Below are 18,235 nucleotides of genomic sequence, written 5' to 3' on the forward strand. Positions count from 1 at the left end.
ATTTCATCACTCACAGATTATAGAGAGCTACAAGAGTGCAAAGTTACCCAGTGATAACTGTCTCCGGAGACTGAAATGCCGGTGACCCTGCTCTGGTCACTGTACAAGCCTGTGAAACTCTCACACTGCACCCCACACATTCGTATAGTTTCTACGAGCCAGTAACATCGAACAAAAGCGGCAGGTCCTCAATAAGCAGAATGCTGTGACCTGCGAGAGCCGGGCTTAGATCCCTGAACGCTCGGTGACTCCTGTGCAACAGAAACACAGGGGCTGCTGGCGCACTCCTCAGGCAGCGGCTCAGGCTCCCCAGCAGGTGCAGCACAGACCTGCTGGCACACTCCTCGGACAGCGGTCAGGCTCCCAAGCAGGTGCAGGTGAGGCCAGAGGACTCCCACGGGGCCTCCGGAACAAGAGAACCACCCATCGAGAAAAATGTCACGAAGAAGGACATGGAGTCCTGACACTCTGGGTAGCGGCGTCTGGGTGTGTTTCCTGCTGTCAGGCCAACAGCACTCACTACACACTTCTCCCCTGGGCTCCCCGGAATATCAGGCGTGTGGCCCCATGATCCTGGCTGTAGCTTCCATCCAGGGTCTAACAGCACATGCCTGTCCCACAGAAGGCACGTGGCACAGTGTCCAGCAATGTGGCCTTGAAAACCCATTTCCCATCCCTCATAAAACTAAAAGCATACATGTTCATGGCAGCACCATTCACAGCTGCCAAAGAGTAGAAACCTCCCGAATGTTCACACGGAGATGCAGGGAGCAGCGCGACGAGGTCTCGCCGCACGATGGAGGAGTCAGCCTTAAGGAGTGGCGTTCTGACATGTGTCAACACGTGTCCCTGGAGGACAGCGTGTTGAGCGAAACGAGCCCGACAGGAAAGGACAAATACTTGGGATTCGAGCCGTCATATTCACAGGAATCAGAACAGCAGGTGCCAGGGGCTGAGCTCAGGGGAGCGTGGAAAGTTGTGATTTAATGGATAACATTTAGTGTTCCCGGGAGCAAGATGGAAGGTTCTGGAGGTGGATGGGAGTGTGTTCAATGCCACTGAACAGCTAACAATGGCTAACTTGGTAAACTTTGCGTTATGCAAATTTAACACAATTTTAAAAACACATACATCTTTGAAGGTGAGTTCTTCTTAGAAAGAACAATCAGAGAAGACATTCCCAGCCGTCTCTGCTCCACACACCAACCACAGAGCCGTGTGTGCACAGAGCAGGAGCCAGCGCCGAGCCAAGTTCCCAGCCTTCCCCAGGACGGGCAGGCAGGAACCGCGGCCTCGATCACGGAGGGTCACACTTACCCGAAGGAACGTGGGGAAGCCCTGCCCGTAGTAGCCAACGGCAAAGTAATCCGGCTTGGGTCTTATCACCTTGACGATGTTTTCGTAAAACTGAGCCTGCTTTTTCTGGAAGGAAGGAAGCAAAGGCACTTCAGGTCCGGGGAGAGTCTGAGCGTCCCTTCCCTCTGCGTTCTTCCCACGGGCTGCCGAGCGTGGTCAGCTCCTGCGGGGTGCGACGGAGGTGCTGGGGCCGCACCCTCGCTCTATCTGGGACGTTATCTTTCTCTCATCCTGTATTATTCATCAAGGGATGCTGAATGAAGAAGCCAAACTGGCCTTGATTTATTGAGTGTTTTCATAACCAAAGAGGCACCACAGGAGTGGCTTCTCAGGCTGAATGTCCAGCTCTTCATAGTTTAAGATGCTATGGGTCAGAGCCGGCGCCGCGGCTCACTAGGCTAATCCTCCGCCTTGCGGCACCGGCACACCGGGTTCTAGTCCCGGTCGGGGCACCGGATTCTGTCCCAGTTGTCCCTCTTCCAGGCCAGCTCTCTGCTGTGGCCAGGGAGTGCAGTGGAGGATGGCCCAAGTGCTTGGGCCCTGCACCCCATGGGAGACCAGGGTAAGCACCTGGCTCCTGCCATCGGATCAGCGCGGTGCGCCGGCCGCAGCGCGCCAGCCGCAGCAGCCATTGGAGGGTGAACCAACGGCAAAGGAAGACCTTTCTCTCTGTCTCTCTCTCACTGTCCACTCTGCCTGTCAAAAATAAAATAAAATAAAAAAAAAAAAAGATGCTATGGGTCAGACACTGAGAGACAGTCAAGTGGAAACAAAAGGACTGAAAGACCCTGCTCCCAGTTAGCAACAGGCATGGTGGCCCCAGTAAGCCCATCTACAAGCCACACAATGAGGCAGCCATAAGGCGGGGTCGATGGAAATCCTCAGCGCTCCTGGGGTAGAAGAAAGGCCTGGTTGCCACTCACCCACCATCCTGTTTGCCAGTGGCCACAGTTTTAAACTGGAGAGTCCTGGGCTCTCAAGACCACTACACACACACACACACACATATGAGGTCAGCAACTACTTATACACAATTCATTCACAGATGTCACCAGCGTGGCTGTAAGAGTTGACTTAGCCTTAAGAAGTCAACCTTCAGGCCGGCGCCGTGGCTTAACAGGCTAATCCTCCGCCTTGCGGCGCCGGCACACCGGGTTCTAGTCCCGGTTGGGGCACTGGATTCTATCCTGGTTGCCCCTTTTCCAGGCCAGCTCTCTGCTATGGCCCGGGAAGGCAGTGGAGGATGGCCCAAATCCTTGGGCCCTGCACCCGCTTGGGAGACCAGGAGAAGCACCTGGCTCCTGGCTTTGGACCAGCGAGATGCGCTGGCCGCAGCGGCCATTGGAGGGTGAACCAACGGCAAAAGGGAAGACCTTTCTCTCTGTCTCTCTCTCTCACTATCCACTCTGCCTGTCCAAAAAAAAAAAAAAAAAAAGTCAACCTTCATTGTCAGTCGAGCCACTTTCCCGGACAACGCAGACAACCAGGTCCAAGGCCTACGGACGCCTGGGTTGAATCCCAGCCTTCAAATGGGGAAAGATTGCCAAAGACGCTCTCGCAGCCCGGGTTCATTTCAGCGGGAAGCCACGGAGACCTACCAGCAATTCGCTGAGCTGCTCGTAATCAAACATCTCGGTTTCGTACTGCTCAGCCAGCTCCTTGCCCAAGGCAATGGCCTCTTCCCACATCTGAAAAGAAACAGAAGGAGGAGCAGACAAGCTGCGTCAGGCGAGGAGCCACACCGCGAGACCACCGCTCGCCAGAACAGCCTGGCCGCACGCTCCTAATTCAAATGCCCGGAACGAAGCCGGAAAAGCAGGGAGATTTTGTGGCAGCAGCATCCTTTGCTGTACGACGATGCTGGCTACAGAAACTGTCCAACCCCTGTCTCCTCTATCATGCCGGCTTCTGCCCACAGCCAGGGCCGTCGGTCAGCCGTCCTCGCCGGCTCCTGTGCACCTTCTGCCGTCAGCTGTGGCTGCTGGTGACCATCTGTCAGAGCCGCCTTGGGGCCAGCACAAAGGATGCACAGGGCGCAGGGAGGTGGTGGGGAGCGGCACGTGACAATTAGGGCCCTGGGTTGGATATCTGCTCACATCACGCCACTTAACAAAGGCTGCATTAAAAACCATCAGCTGTCGAAAAAACAGAAGATATTTCAACTCTGAATTAACGCTTGCATAAAAGTTTGCTTTGTAAGTGCAAGTATCGTGTGGTGGGTATGAGGACCTGCCATCATTTTGAACAGGGGGAGCTTTGCAGGGTAAATACCTTGAAAGCGCCTTCCAGGCAACTGACATTTTTTCATTTTAATTAATTAACTGATTCAATATGGTTTGTACATACAGGTCTAAGAACATAATGATATCTGCTCCCTTCCTCCCACCCTCCTTCCTTCTACCTTTCTTTTTCTTTCTTTCTTTCTTTTTTTTTTTTTTTTTTTTTTTGAGATAATATGTTTAAACTTGTATTACAGGGCCAGGCTGTGGCGTAGTGGGCAAAGCCGCCATCTGCAGTGCTGCCATCCCATATGGGTGCCGGTTCAAGTCCCGGCTGCTCCACTTCCGATTCAGCTCTCTGCTATGGCCTGGGAAAGCAGTAGAAGATGGCCCAAGTCCTTGGGCCCCTGTACCCTCGTGGGAGACCCTTGAGGAATCTCCTGGCTCCTGGCTTCAGATAGGCGCAGCTCTGGCCGTTGCAGCCAATTGGGGAGTGAACCAGCGGATGGAAGACTTCTCTCTCTCTCTCTCTGTCTCTGCCTCTCCTTTTCTCTGTGTAACTCAAATAAATAAATCTTTGGGAAGCCCTCCAGGGTACCATCCACTCTCCTGCCCATGCCCCCACAAGGACCCAGCACCTCGGAGCCTGACACTGGGATGCCCTGCCTCCTCTTGTTAGAGACAAGAAGCCCTCTGAGGGCAACAGCTGGGTGCTGAGTGACCCTAAAAACCTCTGCACCCAAGCCTGGGCCTGGCTGGCAAGGTTTAGAGAACAGAGCTCGAGCTGGCTACCCTGAGGTCAGTACACCCTGCACACAGGTATGGAAATGTCACCCCGGAGCCCACAAATACCCATGATACCTGTTACTAAAGGTGTCTACCACCTCCCGACTGCATCACCATCCTACCAGCCACGCACCAGCTGCTTCTGCATGGCCATGGTTCCCCTGCGACAGACGTGCTGGGGGTCGGGGGTGGGGTTACTTACTTTGCCATCCTTTGGCCCCATGCCCTGCTGGCACCCAGGGCCGCACCTGCCCCATGCTGTGAGAGTGGGAGACACTTACAATTTCCCACTTTTTCGAGCTTTCCCTACGTCCAGGCGCCTGTGTTCTCTTGTTAACGCCTGTCCATCACTGCCAACCGCCCACGGTGCGGATACGGAAGGGGGTGAGCACACAGGCGGAATAGCTTGCCCAAGGGCCCAGTGTGGGTTTTCTCCAGTGTTCCAGCCGTCTCTGCCCTCTCTGGCAGGCTTGGAGTCTTCTGAAACTCCAAGCTGGTCCTTGACTCTGGGATCCCGCTGGGGACACACCCTCTGGCCACTGTGGGCCCAGAGCCCCCACTGGGCGCTGTGTCCATCATTTCCGGTTGGCAGGATCCCAGGCAAGGTCCCCTTATCACTCAGGCACCCAACAGCGTTCCACCTAAACGCTCCAAAGTGTGACACGCTCACCATGGCTCCTACGTGAAGAAACCACGTGCCGTTTTTCATGATAAAAAAGTTATTCTTCCTTTTTAGAATAACAGCTGAGTTTTACTACCTTGGAAGACAGAAGCAAGAGTTCAGAGATGGGAGGCGGGGGCCGGGGCGTCCTGCCTTGGGTCCACACGCACCTCTTCCCTTCCCAGGGCCCCCGCCTGCCTCTCTGGTTCTGCTGAGGCCTTTGCATTTTCCCAGCTTCTCCAGACCTGTTTTGTACCCTTCCCAGAGCCAGAGTTCACATTCCGGGAAGAACTCTCACTTTTATGTTTCTTTCAAGCTGCAGTGACCAGTTCCTCCCTTAGCCAATTTCCATTTCAAAGACAGCATTACCTCCCCTCCCAGGTCTCCTTCAGCCTGTTTTTCTTTAGGTTCCTGCAGGCTACACCACATTCTCTCAGCTGCCTGCAGTGTTAGGGCTTCTAATCTATTCTGGAGTAAGAGCTTAAGCTCTCTTTATCCTAAATGACACCTGACATGCTTTAGATACATATGGAAAATAATTGGCTTGAAAAGAAATCTAGGTCTTGAGTAAATAAGCCGACTGGCCCTCAGCCGGCCTGGTCGTGTTCACTGTCAGATTTCCTATAAATAAGCACCCCGCTCCGTTCCGGTCCCTTCAGTCCTTTTTAGATGATTTTTTGCATTGAGATTTCCACTACTTTTAATTGGGTGGGGCCCTAAAGGGAGTGGGGCTCTCACTTCCAGTGTGAACACCTCGGGATGTATCCCAGCACCAGAGACGGCGCAGACTCCATGGGACCCAGGCTCGCCTCAGCCCTGTGGTTGGCCTCCCTGGCTGGGCTGCGTGCTTGGACGCGTGGCGCACGGGCGGGGAAAGGCCCGAATGAGCAGAGCCCAGCGCTGGGACAGGAGCGAGGCAGAATCCACTGCATGGACGTCCGGCGGTGGCAGGAGGGCTCGGTGCAGGCACGTGGAGCCAATGCTCCTTCCCAGAGCCCGGTCACAGCTTGTTAGGTGGCTGGTCAGTGGTTTTTTGTTTTTTGTTTTTGTTTTTTTTTAAAGATGTATTTATTTTATTTGAAAGAGAGAGTTGTAGAAAAAGAGGGAGAGGGAGAGGGACAGAGAGAGAATACCTTCCTTTCATTGATTTGCTCCCTAAGTGGCCACGATGGCCAGGGCTGGGCCAGGCCAAAGCCAGCAGCCAGGAAGTCCACTTGGGCCTCCCACATGGGTAGCTGCTTTGCCAGGATCGCTAGCAGGGAGCTGGACTGGAGCGGTGCTCATAGGCGATGCTGACGTCACAGGCAGTGGCTTAACCCACCACCCTACAGCATCAGCTCTGATTGGCTACTTTTTAAAAGAAGGAATGGAAATATTCGGCTTAGGAGCCCTTCCATTCCCCAGAGGTATGGAGAACTCACCTCCTTAATGCTCAGGCTGCCGCAGGTCTCCAAGCTCACCCAGGTGTGCCGTGCACCCTTTCAGTCTGCCAGGAGTAGGAGCCGCCTCCCCCAGCGGCTCTCACCTGCCCGGTCCTCCCACCCTGGGAGTCTGCCATGTGCTAACTGCCCGCCTCTGCGTTCTCCCCACTCCCTGGGTCATCAAGGCTGAGGATGTGTGCTTCTGTCTGCTCCGGTAGTCGCTCAAATGACCCCAGACTGGAACCAATGCTCTGGCAGTTCTGGAAGCTCTGGGGGAGGAACCCCGGCTCCCTGGGCGGGCTCTGGGGGAGGAACCCGGCTCCCTGGGCGGGCTCTGGGGGAGGAACCCCGGCTCCCTGGGCGGGCTCTGGGGGAGGAACCCCGGCTCCCTGGGCGGGCTCTGGGGGAGGAACCCCGGCTCCCTGGGCGGGCTCTGGGGGAGGAACCCCGGCTCCCTGGGTGGGCTCTGGGGGAGGAACCCAGGTTCCTGTATCCTTCAGCTGCTGGCGGCTGCGATGTCCTCTCTAGCTGTCCCGGGGCCTTCTGGGTAACTGAGCCTTCTCTGCTGTCCCCCGGAAGGGCACTGGTCACGGGATGGTCTCATCAATGCCTTCTACTTCATTATATCTGCAAAGACTTTATCCCAATGATGTCACATTCATGGGTCCTGAGAGTTGGCACACAGACAGAACTCTTGGGGGGTCAGCTTCACCCCACTACAACCTGTGCTTGGCACCGCGGGAGCCGCAGCCTTGCTGTTCTCTCCCCATCATCCTCTCCTTACCCTGCACCTGACCCCTGCTGCCTTGCTCAGGGGCTAGGACCATCACAGGTCCCTTTGTGCTTGTGGCCACAACCTGAGCCCCCGCCCCTGCATCTGCCTCCCCCCAGGAGCCCCTGGCTCCAGGCAGGATGAGAGCCCCGGCCCTGCTGCCACTCACTCGTCTGGTCTCAAGGATACGGCTGTGAGTCTTGCCAGGTCACTTCATGTCTCCTAAGAGCATTCCTTTAGGGGCTGCCCTCGCCAGGATCTCCATCCATGGGGCCCAGACAACGGCTCCAGCACCCTGCCTGGTGTTGGGGCCTCCTCCTTCCACGACCCATGTCACTGTGTTACCAGCATTACCCTCCAAGAGGAAGGTGATGTCATAGCTCTATGTTTCTAACATCTCTGTCTGTAAAAGAAATCTTCGGCTCACTAGGCTAATCCTCCGCCTCGCGGCGCCGGCACACCGGGTTCTAGTCCCGGTCGGGGCACCGATCCTGTCCCGGTTGCCCCTCTTCCAGGCCAGCTCTCTGCTGTGGCCAGGGAGTGCAGTGGAGGATGGCCCAAGTGTTTGGGTCCTGCACCCCATGGGAGACCAGGAGAAGCACCTGGCTCCTGCCATCGGATCAGCGCGGTGCGCCGGCCGCAGCGCGCTACCGCGGCGGCCATTGGAGGGTGAACCAACGGCAAAAGGAAGACCTTTCTCTCTGTCTCTCTCTCACTATCCACTCTGCCTGTCAAAAAAAAAAAAAAAAAAAGAAATCTTCATTGAGTGAACCTGAACCAGGAGACCACAGACTCTGACGGACCCCTGCATCTTTACCTCCCACACATGCCTGCTTCCTCTGGAGGGGACAAGTCTGTGGGAGCCGTTGGCCTCACCTGTGCGGTCCCCACTCACTGGAACTCCTGCAGTCTCCTGAAGTAGCCTGCAACTGAATCTCAGTCTCCACGAAATGGCTTAAAAGTCACCACCTCTGGGAAGCCCTCCCCTACTGCTGAGAACAAACGCTCGCTCCCGCACCTGTGAGACCCATAGGCGGAGCACCTGCCTGTCTAGGGGCTGGAGGTGGTTTTCTTGTTGCTTAGCTGAGAGCCCTAAGGCCTCAAAGCAGGCGCTTGTCTTCAGCCCTCTGTGGGTTCTGGACGGCAGTGACACATAGCAGGTGTGTTAGCGGGCTAATTTTTTAGCGATCCCACCGAGGGTGGGACAGCAATGTTGTTCTGATTCTAAAAACTGATTTTCTCAAGCGCTGATAATCAACGATTCCATATTTTTTAAAAAACAGGAGCAAAGCATAACGAACATGTGATGGTCTCAGCTTTCCAGGCCAAGCTCTGGCCGACTGAACACATTCCAGCATCAAGGTTTTCAAACGTTTTAGAAATGCAATTAACTCATAAGAAGGCTACCACTTTCCTCAGTAACTGTGACTTTTTAAAAAGCAAAGCTCCCGGGTTGAGACAATTTTACCCTAAATGTTTAGAAAAGAAATCCAACCATCTCATGCAAACCAGAAACTTGCTAAGTCCCTATTTTTAGTTCAAAGATGATGCAAGATGCAATTGCTTTAACTCTGGTACCAGGTGAAAGTGTGAACTTTGTCACGGGGAGGTTATTTTAAGGGAAAAGAAAACAGTTCTGGATGAAAATAGAGGAGGCATTCAGACAGCACTGGGGCTATAAATGATGCATTGCGTCTGGCAGGGCTGCCCGAGTTCAGAGGTGGTGGAGGCTGCCCAACACCGGCTGCCTCCCTCTGCCCGAGTCTGTCTACAGTAGGGCTGGATGCTCGATGCTCAGCCTTCACAGGAAGCCTGGTGATCTTGGGTGAAGGACGGCTTTGCTTAGAGGTGTCACTGGAAATTACTGGGCCTCAACCGAGCACAACGGGACCGTCAGTTCAGGGCATCTTCAGAAAGGAATGCTCGCTGGCCGAGGTAAAACTCAACCGAAGGGCTTTGGAGAGAGGCGCCAACGGGTGGTAGAAGGGGCCATCATTAGCCCAGGAAGGAAAGACTGTGAAAGAATGAACGGGCAAACAGATAGGAATGACGTTTTATGGAGAGAAAGAAAAAGACTGAGATCAAGAGCTAGGCAGAAAGACATCCACACCTTCTAAAACGGAGGTGTGGAAAAACACAAGAGTGATTTCATGCGGAAGAAACACAGAAAGAGGACGGAACACGATTCCACAGTGAGCACCCAACACAGAGAGGCAGAACATCCATTCAGCTGTGCTGGCTGCACAGCACGCGGTAGAGACACTCTCCAATCCAACCCCTGTGTGCCACCGGGGATGCCAGCCACAGGGGGCAGGGTGGGGACCCTGTTCCCTAAGGGGACAACCTCAACCTCACCATGGATGCCGGAAGTGTCAACGTCCCCCCGGGGGGCTGTTGCAATGTAGAGTGCGCACTGGCTCTAGGATGTCTAAGGTTTCCTTGTGGGAGGCACATAAAGATTTCCTTAATTAGAGAAGGACATGGGCCGCGGGCCACAGGCTGTGCAGCTACCACTGGAGGCCAGTCACGGTCTTGGGCTCCACGCGATAATCGGGCGGTCCCCAGGAGTTGTTCTTCAGCTTCAACTGAGACACAAAGTTGCCTTACTCTAAATACATTATTTCTTTTTTTTTTTTAAATATTTTATTTCTTTAAAAATCACAGCGGTGGTTTCTTCGCCCCAAACGCTAGCCTCATGAGTTTAACTGGAAACACAAATGAGAATCACATCACTGAGGGGTGTGACTCGAGACTGGGATAAAACGGGTAAGTATCAGAAAACTCCACCTTGCTTCCTCGAAGACACGCAGCCTTGTCTTGACTTCCTACAGTTTATCTTCACAGCTATCTCTGTCTCCACCTCTCTTTCCCTCCTTGTGTTCCTTAGAAGCCACATAGCAGCGCCCAGCTCGCCCAGCTCTCCACAGCCCCTACGCTAGGAGCTGCCGCAGCCTTCACAGTTATTTCACATTTACAGACGCGACACTGGGCACAAGACAAAGCAGCTTCCTGTGCCACCTGTTCTGTGTTCCTGTCACTCTGACACAAATTCTACTCCCCCGTGGCGTGGGTCCCCATTTCCTAATTCTTTAAGATACACTTCAGCTTTTCACATGTTCACGTGGTGTTAGGAACGTACACCAACAGGCACAGAAGCAATTCTGGCCGCCTGCAATGGCCTCCAAGGAAGGGCAGAGAGCTTGCGTTCCCACCAGCCTGGGGGTGGCAATGCTGCTTGGACAGGGTGCCGGTCGGCGGTGACAGCAAAGGCTTCGGCTGGGGCAGCACCGGCCCTCAGGGAGACACAGTGAGCTGTGTGTGGACCTGAACATTTTCCAGGCACCACATTTACAAAGTGAAGTCGGTGTTGGTAACATTTAATAAGATCTAAAACATTATCGCTTTAGCAGGTAATGTGCACGAAGTAACCGCTGCAGGGCCACCGTAACAAGGATCTGGCTGACGACTGGGAGGCTTACATGACAGGGCTTCGTTCCCCACAGTTCTGGAGGCCGAAGTTGGAGAACCAGGTGCCAGCACGCAGCGCTGGTTTCTTTCACCTATGTTTCCCCGTCTCCCCGTGGTCCTCCCTCTGTGTGCGTCTGTGTCTTGATCTCCTCTTGTAATAAGGACGCCATCCTAGTGCCTCATTGTACTTTAATGACCTCTCTATCTCCAGACACATCCCAAAGTCCTGGGGTCAGGGCCCCATTGTGTGAATTTCGGGAGGCTGTTACTTGGCCATCAGAACATGCTTCTTGTTTTGTACCAAGTCTTAGAAATAGAGCACGTGGGGGTCAGTGCTGTGGTGTAGCAGGTAAAGCCACAGCCTACAGAGACAGCATCCCATATGGGAAGCAGTTCGAGTCCCAGCTGCTCCACTTCCATGTTAGTTCCCTGCTAACATGCCTGGGAAAAGCAGTGGAAGATGGCTCAAGTGCTTGGGCCCCTGCACCCAAGTGGGAGATCTGGAGGATGCTCTGGCTCCTGGCTTTGGATCAGCGCAGCTCTGGCCGTTGCAGCCATTTGGGGAGTAAACTGGCAGATGGAAGTTCACTCTTTCTCTCTCTCTCATCTCTCTCTCTATATAACTTTGCCTTGCAAATCAATCAATCTATCAATCTTTAAGCAAATCAATACAGTGAGTGTTGCACACCACAGCCTGTCTCAGTTTGCACTGGTTGCAAAGCCAGTGGCAGCAGCTACACACATCTTGGGATACAGAACAGGACAGCATGTGGCAGAACCCTACTCATGGCTTGGGAGCCGGCTTCTCTGGGGCCCCCACACTCGCCAAGGCCCTCCTCCAGCTTTCTATTGGACACATTACCTGCCAATCATCACCTGGGAGCCTTTCAGACCTACCCCTCCCTCAAGATAACTGCAATCTGAATTGGGAGTGTGGAAACGCGTGCCCTGGATCGTCCCTCCAACCTCCCAGTCCTACATCCCCAGCGACAGCCTCAACCCTGTCTTCCTCCATTGCTTTCCGAAGTGGGGTGGGCACGTTCGTGGGCAGTTCGGATGCTGATTACAATGCCTGCACCCCACGTCAGAGCACCTGGGCTCAGCACTCAGCTTGGGCTCCTGAGTCCGGCTTCCTGCTATGCAGACTCCGGGAGACAGCGATGTTAGGTCAAGTGATTGGTTCCTGCACCTCCGGGTTGAGGGGGATGGAGTCCCCACCTCCTGGCCCTGGTCCTGGATAGGGCATGAACCAGTGGATGGGAACCCTCTGTGTCTGTCTGTCTCTGTCTCTCAAATAAATAAACATTTAAAAACAAAGAAGCAGCCGGCGCCGCAGCTCACTAGGCTAATCCTCCACCTGTGGCAATGGCACACCGGGTTCTAGTCCCGGTCGGGGCGCCGGATTCTGTCCCGGATGCTCCTCTTCCAGGCCGGCTCTCTGCTGTAGCCCGGGAAGGCAGTGGAGGATGGCCCAAGTGCTTGGGCCCTGCACCTGCATGGGAGACCAGGAGAAGCACCTGGCTCCTGGCTTCCGATCAGCGCAGCACGCCGAATGTAGTGGCCACTTGGGGGGTGAACCAATGGCAAAAGGAAGACCTTTCTCTCTGTCTCTCTCTCTCTCTCTCTCACTGTCTAACTCTGCCTGTCAAAACAAAAACAAAAACAAAACAAAACAAAACAAAAAAACAAAGAAGCATGAAGGACGCTATCTCTCAAATTACTGCACACACCCGAACCTGGCAGGGGCACTGCCTTGGCCTTGTGATTCCAAACCTGGCACCAAGTATCACACTGGGACCATCTACTGCTCCCTCGCCCCACGTGGGGAAATTTCTGGAAACCCGGTCATAGGGAATGGGAGCTGATTCTCCTGCGGTGTCCTGCCTGTCCAAGTACCTCTCAATGGGACAAAGAAACTCACCTATGAAGGGAGCAGGATCGCGGTCAACACTGGGTCTTATGGCACAATTGTACTCTCACACCTCCAGTGCAGGGTTAGTGCAGTTCTGAGAAGTGCACACAGGTAGTTTCTACACTCACATTTCCACGTGTCTCCCATGCTCTTCACCAGAACCTTGCTCCCCTGTCTGATTAAGGGCTGTGGTGCACACAGGTGCTGCGCACACCCACCTGTTCTTCTGGGCACCTGCCCAGCCCTTGACATTGGCTATGGTTGATGACATGGGCGGAAGCACATGCATGGGTTCTGGGCAGATACAACCACGGGCCCAGGGCTCCTTAAGGTCCCTCACCCAACTCCATTCCTCAGGTGTGGAACCTCGGCTCACCTGGGATCCCGGTGAGCAGGCCGGGCAGGGAGCATGAGTGAGAGCAGCTGTGTTGTTCGGAACCATGGCTAGAAAGCCGAAGCTCCAGCCTCCTCCAGCTCAGCCCCACTGATAGAGAAGAGAATGACTTCCTACTGCTGTTTCCCCAGAGGACAGAATGCCTATCGATGTTAAAGTGAACTTTTGTGCAACTAATTCCCCAGGGACTTCAAATTTCTTCACATCTCTTTATAACATTCTGTCCAGCACCTCACTCCGCATCCCCTGACTTTCAGGAGGATTCTGGTCCATTTTTCCAATTCTCGTACGGATCCTCCGTAGCTTTCCAATGTGTCTTCTCAGCAGAGCTTGGACAGCTCCGGGAAGACAACCCACAAAAGCTCGCGCTGACTCACGGCCATCCTGCAGGCCACAGACACACAGCATCTTTCTGGCTCCACCCAAACGTGGGCCGGCCTGAGGACGTTCCTTTAGCTGCTTTGTCTCTTATGCCTACAATCCTTTGTCACCTAAGCTTTGTCGCAGCCAGGCTTTCTCACCCCTCACTTCACGGACATCTGGGCTGTAAAATTCCGCAGTGGGGCTGACAGGTGCACCGTGGGTTGGTTAGGGGCGGAGGGTTCTGGGCAGAGCAGGAAGGGCAGTGGTTGCCAGAGTCCAGAGAGTGACGAGGGGATGAGGGGGTGAGATGAGGTCAGGGAGATCCCAGGACACAGCTCGTCAGGGGCTGGGTTTCCAAACAGAGCCCAGGATCAGCTCCTTGCAAAGGCACTGGGTTCGGCAGCCCCGCTGACCCCTGCCCTGCCCTGTCCTAGTGCCTGATCACCCCCTCTTGAACACCGTCATGGATGGATGGTGCAGGGGAGGGAACGGCGGACGCTGCCTACTGCTTTACCTCTTTGTTGAGAAATGGGGTTCCCCCGGCTAAGCTGATAAAATGTTCGTAACTGGCCTTAATTGTGAAGGTTTCGCACCTCTAGGAAGAAACGTGCCCATCCCACTGCTGACCTGGGTGTCATTCATAGACCACACCCGGTCCAAGTGGCCTTCAACCCGGCCACTGGGCAGACAGGAAAGATACACGGAGGAACTCTCAGTGTAAGCAGGATTCTGAGCTGGGGACCACAGGGACCCTGCTCACAGCTGTTTGAGCAAAGCCAGGAGGAGGGGCAACCATCCTCCCTCTGGGCGTGCAGCTGCTGTTGGCACGTGCGAAGCTGTAACCGCGTGTCAATCAGTGTGACCTTGTTGGAAACGGGCTCTCTGGATGCAGTCAAGGTAAGAGAAGGTCCTACGGGAGCAGGGTGGGCCCTGGGCAGGGGGCAGAGAGATGTGTGAGGCGCCAGCCAGCGCCAAGGCCTGCGGGCAGCACCCAGTGCGGTGCTGAGAAGGGCACGGAGCCTCCAGAGGGGGCGTGGCCTTGCTGGCACCAGACTTCAGCTTCCAGACTCCAGAACGGGGAGAGAAGACCCTCTGAGGTCTCAGCCTCTGCATCGTGCGCTCATCACAACACCACCAGGAAGCAGCAAGGCACCTGCACCGGGTCTGTCGGTCTGTCCGTCTCTGCTCTGTTTCAAACGTTTATTTATTCATTGTTACTTTTTGAGTGGCAGAGCGACAGGGAGAAGTGGAGAGACAGACAGACAGAGATGATGCACCTGCTGGTTGACTCCCCAACCCCAAATGCCAACAACAGGCAGGTGGCTGGGCCAGGACAAAGCCGGGAGGCAGGAATTCAGTCCAGCTCTGCCGTGTAGGTGACGGGAACCCAAGTACTTGGGCTATCACCATTAGCAGGAAGCTGGAAGCAGGGGCAGGATCGACCTCAGGCACTGGAATGTGGGGTGTAGACGTCGCAAGAAACGGCCCAACCCCTGACGCCACGAGGTCCTCCCCACGGTCACTTCTTCCCCGAGATGAGGCAAGCATCCCGAGGACACCCAGACAGAGCTGCGGCGTCACAGCGGTGGACTTGACCTTCTGCACACTGAGTCACAAGAGCCAACTGTGGCAGGTTTCCTCTTAGCACGAGTCCACGGCGTACAGATTTTGTCTGCGACAACACATCCAGAAGGCACCGAGGAGGGGCAACGCCTGGCCTGCCCCGGGATTCGCTTCCCAGTGGCAACAGAGCAGGCGAGACGTCAAAGGAGTGTTATTCCCGAGTGCACGGAGACAGCTCTGATCAGGGGCCCAGCTCGCTCGTCCTGGGGACGGGCCACAAAGCCGTCCATGCCTCCTCAGTCCCTGTCTTCAACAGAGCGCCTGCAAAAGGGCCACTGGGTCTTCTTGAGACAGATTTCATTGCTACTGCTAAGTGCAAGCGAGGGGCACAAAACCTTTGCGTATGCATTTTTAGCAACTTCCTGGTCTGCACACATTGTGTGTTTACAGTGCTGTGCTTAGGCGCCCAGAGAGACCCGGAGCGCACCTGCACGCGGCGCGTTCCTTACCTTGCCTTTGTCGAAGTAGTGGATGATTTCCTGATAGAGCTGCTCTTTCAGCTGCCCCTGCGTCGTGGCCTGGTACCCGTCCCGCTGTGTGAGGTGGGCCGCACATATGTCCTCCGACCACTGAGACAAAAGCACAGGGTGAGCAACATTGAGGGGAGACCGCGTGCGCCCACTGCACTGTCCGCTGGCAGAGTCGGAATGCCATGCTCCACACGCGTGTGCACACGTGTGCACCGTGATTCTGAGGATGCGGTGTGGCTGCTGCCACCGCACCACTGGGGCCTGGAGTGCGAGGGGAGAGCCTCTGTCTGGAGGGCCCAGGAGGAATGAAACGAAAGAAGGGGGGGCAGGACTCTGGCTGGGTTCACAAGGAAGAAAAATCCAGAAGGTTCTAGAAAGCATACATGTCAGCTCGCTCACGATGGCTCGTAACATCCTGGGACACAGCATGAACCAGGCGACCTGTGGCTGTCAAGGGGCACACTGTGCGGCTCTGCCCCTGGCCCAGTGTTGCTCAAGACCTCAGTGATGTCTGGGAGGAAGGCCCCAGGAATGTCTGGGTCTCACTCACAGGTTGTAAAAGGACCTGAGAGACCTTGAGCCTTCAGACCTAGGGCTGGCGCTGCCACAGTCAGTGTTTGTGCAGGTGTGGGTGTGGTTAGCCAACGTCCTGAAGACGCACAGGGTTTGTACCAGGCCACGGCGCCTCACCGTTTGACAGCTGGAACGTAACCGTTACTGAATTCAGCTCAGCAAGTGAAGTAACTTCTATGTTTGCAAGAGCAACAATGATGTCTGGTGAAGTTTGGGTTTGTCACAGGAGGTCGTCGGGATTCACAGAGGGAGGGCTGGTGTCACATGTGGCCTTTGGGGTCTTTGTTTATAAACCACGCTGCTCTGGGGAGCTTCTGCCAATGCCAAAGGGTCCTCTCCGAGGAGCAGTGGTCTGCGTTCAGACAGAGCCGCGTGCTCCATGTGTGCTTTGTGCCAGACGCTTCTGATTCCTGCCAGAGGTAAGAATCCACGCTGGCCGTGGCTACACAGCCACAGAATCCACGCTGGCCGTGGCTACACAGCCACAGAATCCACGCTGGCCGTGGCTACACAGCCACAGAATCCACGCTGGCCGTGGCTACACAGCCACAGAATCCACGCTGGCCGTGGCTACACAGCCTGTGTATGTCTACACCACGGAAGCTGAGTGGGACTTGAAAGTCAGCCCCAGGTGACAGTCTTCCTGGACCTCCTCAACGCCACCACAGTGGGCAGTGCTTGATGTCCACTTTACTGGGTTTTTCTCTGCTTTTCTCTCATGTTTGGTGCTTGGGCGGCCAGCCTGGTATCAGAAATAGGATTCCTGGAATGAGCAGTCTTTGTGAAGGGTCCCTCAATTACATTCTAATTCTCTTAACCGTTCTTGTTTACCAAGTTCATAATTTTCCAATACCACAGGAATGATATGCTAATGACTTACATAAAATCAGAGATGCACAGGAATTCATCTATCAGTCCATATGTCCACCCAGCCTAGATGGACACTGTCCTGCCAACTATGCTAGAACTTGACCTGGGCAGTGCATGAATGTGGTGCTGCAAACAAAGAAGCCAGCGTCTAGAGCTGTTTGTGAGACCAAAGAACCACAGAGCGGTGGAAGATGCCACCCTAGACCTGTGATGCTGCACTAGACCTGTGACCAGGATCCTTCAGCAGGGTGAAGCTCAGAACACCCACAGGAAGTCTCAATGCAAACGGACAGAAAAGCCGTGGTCCGCTCCCTTCTGCCTCCGCTAAGACATTAGGGGTGTGGGTGTTTCCGCCCATCTTTTAGCCGCTCTACCAGGGAAGTCCCTTTTTCTTGAAGTCATTCATCACCATTACTGAGTCCTGGCGGCCTGAGGAGGCACTGTAGAATCTCTGCTTATTGGAGGTTTAGGATGCTCGCTGACAATGTGCTATGGCATTTTGCTAAATGCATTCAGGGCTAGAATGTTAATCAAAGTATTTCCCAAATATTTTTACTTATTGAATTTAGTAAATATCCATAAAAACTTGAGCTCTATGTTTACTAAAATTGTTCACAGAAAAATAAAATAAACTTTTGCATAATCTTAGAATTTTTAACAATAGATTCAGAACACCGCATGGCGATTTTTATTACCTTAAGAAGCTTTGCGTGGAGAAGCAAGGTGTAAGCCGCTTCGGTGTAGTTGTCACACTCTTTGTGCAAGTCACAGAGCTTGTACAAGTACCTGAGGCCAGGGAACAGAGGCACACACTTAAAATGTCACCAAGTAGTTTGTGCTGAGGACCGCAAGAGCTAAATTCTATGTTCCGCAGTAAATCATACGACTGCTTTCATTTTACAATGTTCATAATTCGTTCCACTCTCCAAACTTTGGCTGCAGAAAACACTAAGGAAAACCAACAGGGTAATCTACATAATGGTATATTTAAAAATTTTAAGTCTTTCGTTTTCAGGACAAAAATGAGTGATACACGAAAGCAGGCTTTACTTCAGGGTTTTGTATTTCTTTTATCGTTCCCAGATTTTCCCTCCAACTGCGATTTCCTACATTTCCAAATGCACAGAGGAATTCATGCAAACCCACAGGAATGAGGAGCTCCAGGGATAACAGCGGATAAGCTCAAAGAATTTCTCTGCCATAAAGGAATAAAGGTCGCTTTTGCATAAAAAGCCAGGTATATTGTGCATGAAAAAAGCTAACTGTTTTCCCAAGTATCTCTGTTCATCTGGCTTTGCTTCTTTGGGGAGAAGTACAAAAAAAAATCATGCAAATGAAACACTGGAC

The 18,235-nt window shown here is 53.9% G+C and overlaps 1 protein-coding gene across 1 annotated transcript in view; it reads right to left on the reverse strand.

Annotated features, from left to right (window-relative positions):
- The window catches only part of DOCK1 (dedicator of cytokinesis 1), a 491,536-nt gene that overhangs the window by 38,398 nt on the left and 434,903 nt on the right, over positions 1–18,235 (reverse strand). The window contains exons 37-40 of the mRNA XM_062215058.1: positions 17,584–17,674; positions 15,425–15,544; positions 2,955–3,044; positions 1,318–1,422 (exon numbers count right to left, since the gene is read on the reverse strand). Coding sequence (XP_062071042.1) covers positions 1,318–1,422; positions 2,955–3,044; positions 15,425–15,544; positions 17,584–17,674 — 406 coding nt within the window. The remainder of the gene's footprint in view (positions 1–1,317; positions 1,423–2,954; positions 3,045–15,424; positions 15,545–17,583; positions 17,675–18,235) is intronic.

Source organism: Lepus europaeus, chromosome 17 (assembly GCF_033115175.1).
Source record: "Lepus europaeus isolate LE1 chromosome 17, mLepTim1.pri, whole genome shotgun sequence".
In the NCBI taxonomy this organism is placed as follows: domain Eukaryota; kingdom Metazoa; phylum Chordata; class Mammalia; order Lagomorpha; family Leporidae; genus Lepus; species Lepus europaeus.